Source organism: Mytilus californianus, unplaced genomic scaffold, assembly GCF_021869535.1.
Source record: "Mytilus californianus isolate M0D057914Y unplaced genomic scaffold, xbMytCali1.0.p SCAF_7, whole genome shotgun sequence".
Classification (NCBI taxonomy): domain Eukaryota; kingdom Metazoa; phylum Mollusca; class Bivalvia; order Mytilida; family Mytilidae; genus Mytilus; species Mytilus californianus.
In genome coordinates, this window is record NW_026262723.1 from 67,918,944 (window position 1) to 67,922,225 (window position 3,282).

The window sequence follows — 3,282 nt, forward strand, 5'->3', positions numbered from 1 at the left end:
TCGCTGAGATGCTGTCTCGTCATGCCAAGAAATTGCCTCCGTTGAAATTTTGCAAACATCCCATAGAGCAAATTACATGGATGATTAATATTGACCATTTGGTATATTGCCGTGTTCTAAGCGACACATACATGCAGGTCATAAATTAATTTGTTGAATGAAATCAAATCTTTAACTACTAATAGGTGCCGTAGGAGGTCCACCGGAATTTTTAGAGAGGATTTCTTGGCATGAGTCGGCAAGAATAAAGGGACATTTAGTTTCCATTGGAATGTCGAATGTCTGTTGATAAAACTTGTCCTCCAAATGTAACAAATATGTTGTAAATAAAACAAAATCCAGCATTTGGAAGATGCCAGTTTCGTATAACTTTTTTCTGGAATCAGATTTTTTTTTTACAAAGTATGATTTGTCCGTACCTAATATAAAGATATTTGTATCTGTGTTGGCCGTTCTGGTTATTGGCTTTGAACAAACTTTTAGTAACTGCGAGTACTCCTTTTTCTGTGCTTTTTATAGTTTGTTCTTATGTTGTACTGCTACACTTCTATCCAAGGTTAGGGGGAAGGTTGAGCGCTCACAAACATGTTTAACCCCGCCACATTCTTTATGTGCCTGTCCCAAGAAAGGAGCCTGTAGTTCAGTGGTTGTCGTTGGTTCAAGTCTGTTATATATGATTTTCGTAAATCGTTTTGTCATAAATTATGCCGTTTGCTTTCTCGTTTGAATTGTTTCACATTGTTTTCATGTCGGGGCCTTTTATAGCCGACTATAGGGGTATGGGTTTTTCTCATTGTTGAAGGCCGTATAGCTTATATCCACTTTAAATGAACTCTGGTGGGTAGTTTTCTCATTTAATTTGGTAATCATACCACATCTCCTTATTTTTTATATTGGACCAATAATTGTAAACTTCTTTAAGTTTAGGATGAGGAATGAAAGTTGAAGTTCTGATAATGAATGTTTTATACTATTGAGAGGCCAAGCAAAAGACCCCTCGCATACATAAAATCGTTGTTGAAAAATTGTACTATTAAAACAAGTCTTTTAAAAGATAAAAGAAGTATAAAATAAACTCTCAGTTTTAAATTTTATAAAACAAAACTATTAAATCATATGAAAAATATTAAATTTCATTAAAAAAATATATTTATATACGAGAGAGTCTCAATGCAGCACTGGTCAGTTTGTATTCATCGCATACAGCTATAAGTTCAAAAGATCGTCTCGTCATTGCTGTTTTTCCTGTCATTTGCCAACATATTCCTAAAAGTATTATTGGGTAGGAAAATACATAGAAAGATTCGAAATCGTCATTTGTAAAATTTGTGTTCATTATATGCATTATTTGTTGCATAGAATTTATGGCTGAAGTAAGGTCACGTGAATGAAAATAACACAGAAAACTCAGAAAATGTGCAAACGGTTCAGCGCGTATTATTGTAGAACGTTCCTCTACTTCCAGTTGCAGTTCTTCTGGAATGATTTCCGATTCTTCTATAAAATGTAGATCATCACGTTTTGTTGTTTTCAAGATCTTGAAAAGCTTTTCTTTTTGCATCGATTCTAAGGAATATTTCTGTGTTCGATTTAGTTTAATTTCACAACTAGGGTGAACCTTAAAGGGAATTTTGTCATCGGTGCACTTCAACAAAGCATAGTTTATTACACGCAACGATGCTGTATAATTTTTACGAAGATAGAAGAAAGACGCCAATAGCAACCAACCTGATACTGCATCTGAATTCAAACTCATCAACAAATGACTGATGTCATGTTTGTATTTCATATATTGATGTTTGTTGTTTATATAGTGTGAAACAATTTGTGACTGTGGTGCAAACTGGTGTGCACGCGAAAGAAAGACAGTAAATATATCTCTTGATAAATCAGTTCTAGAATGGTGTAGTAAACTGAAGAGCAATCTTGAAATATTGACACTAAAAGAAAATGTTTCAACAATTTCCGTAATAACTCTAGAGTTTGTACTGCGTGAGCTGAAGATGAAATCGGTGTAATCACTTAGAGTACTTGAAGCGTTGAAACACTGAATCCCGAGTTCAAAGGAAATTCTAAGGGTCTTGATCAGTCGTTCTTTATCTTCTATACTGAATCTTGAATAAAACAAATTATTTTCAGGGATGAAATAATGCAGCAGAGTCGAATACTCAATGCAGTATATAAGTCTTTCTAAACAACCATGGTAACATGGTATGATATTGTCTGGCCTCCAAACAGACGGGTCCAGTTCTTCTGAAATCCAGAACATCAGTGTCTTCAGGAAATAAGAACACAGCAATTCTTTCAAATTTTTGCATTTTTCGACTATTTCCTTGAGCAAAATTTTCAACAAAGAGTAACAAAGCAACTGGGTGTGAGTAAATGAATAAATAAGCATTTTTTCTGCGATTGAAAATGAAATACGCCACTCAAGACCTTCGTTTTGGGATTTTTTAATACCAATGGGGACAAATAACACACCACATGTAACTATTTTTGAGATTAGTTCAGGTGAAGGCCATCTTGCACGTGCTCTAGTAATCCATGGGCAAGCAGCCGATATCCACTGATCACATTTGAAACAAAACGCAAAGTCAAAGTCATCATTTGCATCTGCAACACAGGGACCATGAATTTTATTAAAGTATATGATATTTGTTCTGTTGCTTGTTTTAGAAGACCGAGTTTGTATAATTCACTTGAAACTAATTTATTTGGCCCAATAGTCTGCAATAATTGCCTATCAGATTTATCCAAAATGTTGTAAGGAGATATTAGTCGTAAAAATGAGAAGCATGGTTGTGTATCCCTCGTCTCCATGATTAGTTCTATCTTATTTCTTTTCAACGCATCTGGTTCTGTTTCGTATACAATAATATCAGGATTAATAAACATAATATCAAGGTCACTTCCTTTTAAATTAAGCCCTTCTGCTTTACTCCCGCTGCTAATAATAGGACACTCGCATTTGAATCCAATATCACATATTGTGTATTTTAAACGTCTAGCTTTTACAACCTTTTCACATCCAATTTTTTGACACAGGTATTGATAAAACTGTTTTGATTCTTTTTTCGTGTTATTCATTTTCTGTATCTTCTTTTTGCTCAACCTAAATCACAAATTGATATTCAAATTAGAATTGCTTTCATGTAATGTATTTTCCAAAATTAACTCTTACAGATTGTTAGCTAGATGCAGGTTAATTAAAAACGAGACACACTTGGCATATTTTTCCAGATTTAATACAATTTTTTAACTGAATTATACGTCTTCTTTATA

The 3,282-nt window shown here is 33.8% G+C and overlaps 1 protein-coding gene across 1 annotated transcript; it reads right to left on the reverse strand.

The window, feature by feature from the left end:
- Positions 1–1,150: 1,150 nt before the first annotated feature.
- Positions 1,151–2,686, reverse strand: LOC127709510 (uncharacterized; the record flags this gene model as incomplete). The annotated part of the gene is made up of 1 exon (XM_052215116.1): positions 1,151–2,686. A coding segment is annotated over one exon (1,536 nt), but the record flags the coding sequence as incomplete, so codon positions are not given.
- Positions 2,687–3,282: the final 596 nt, after the last annotated feature.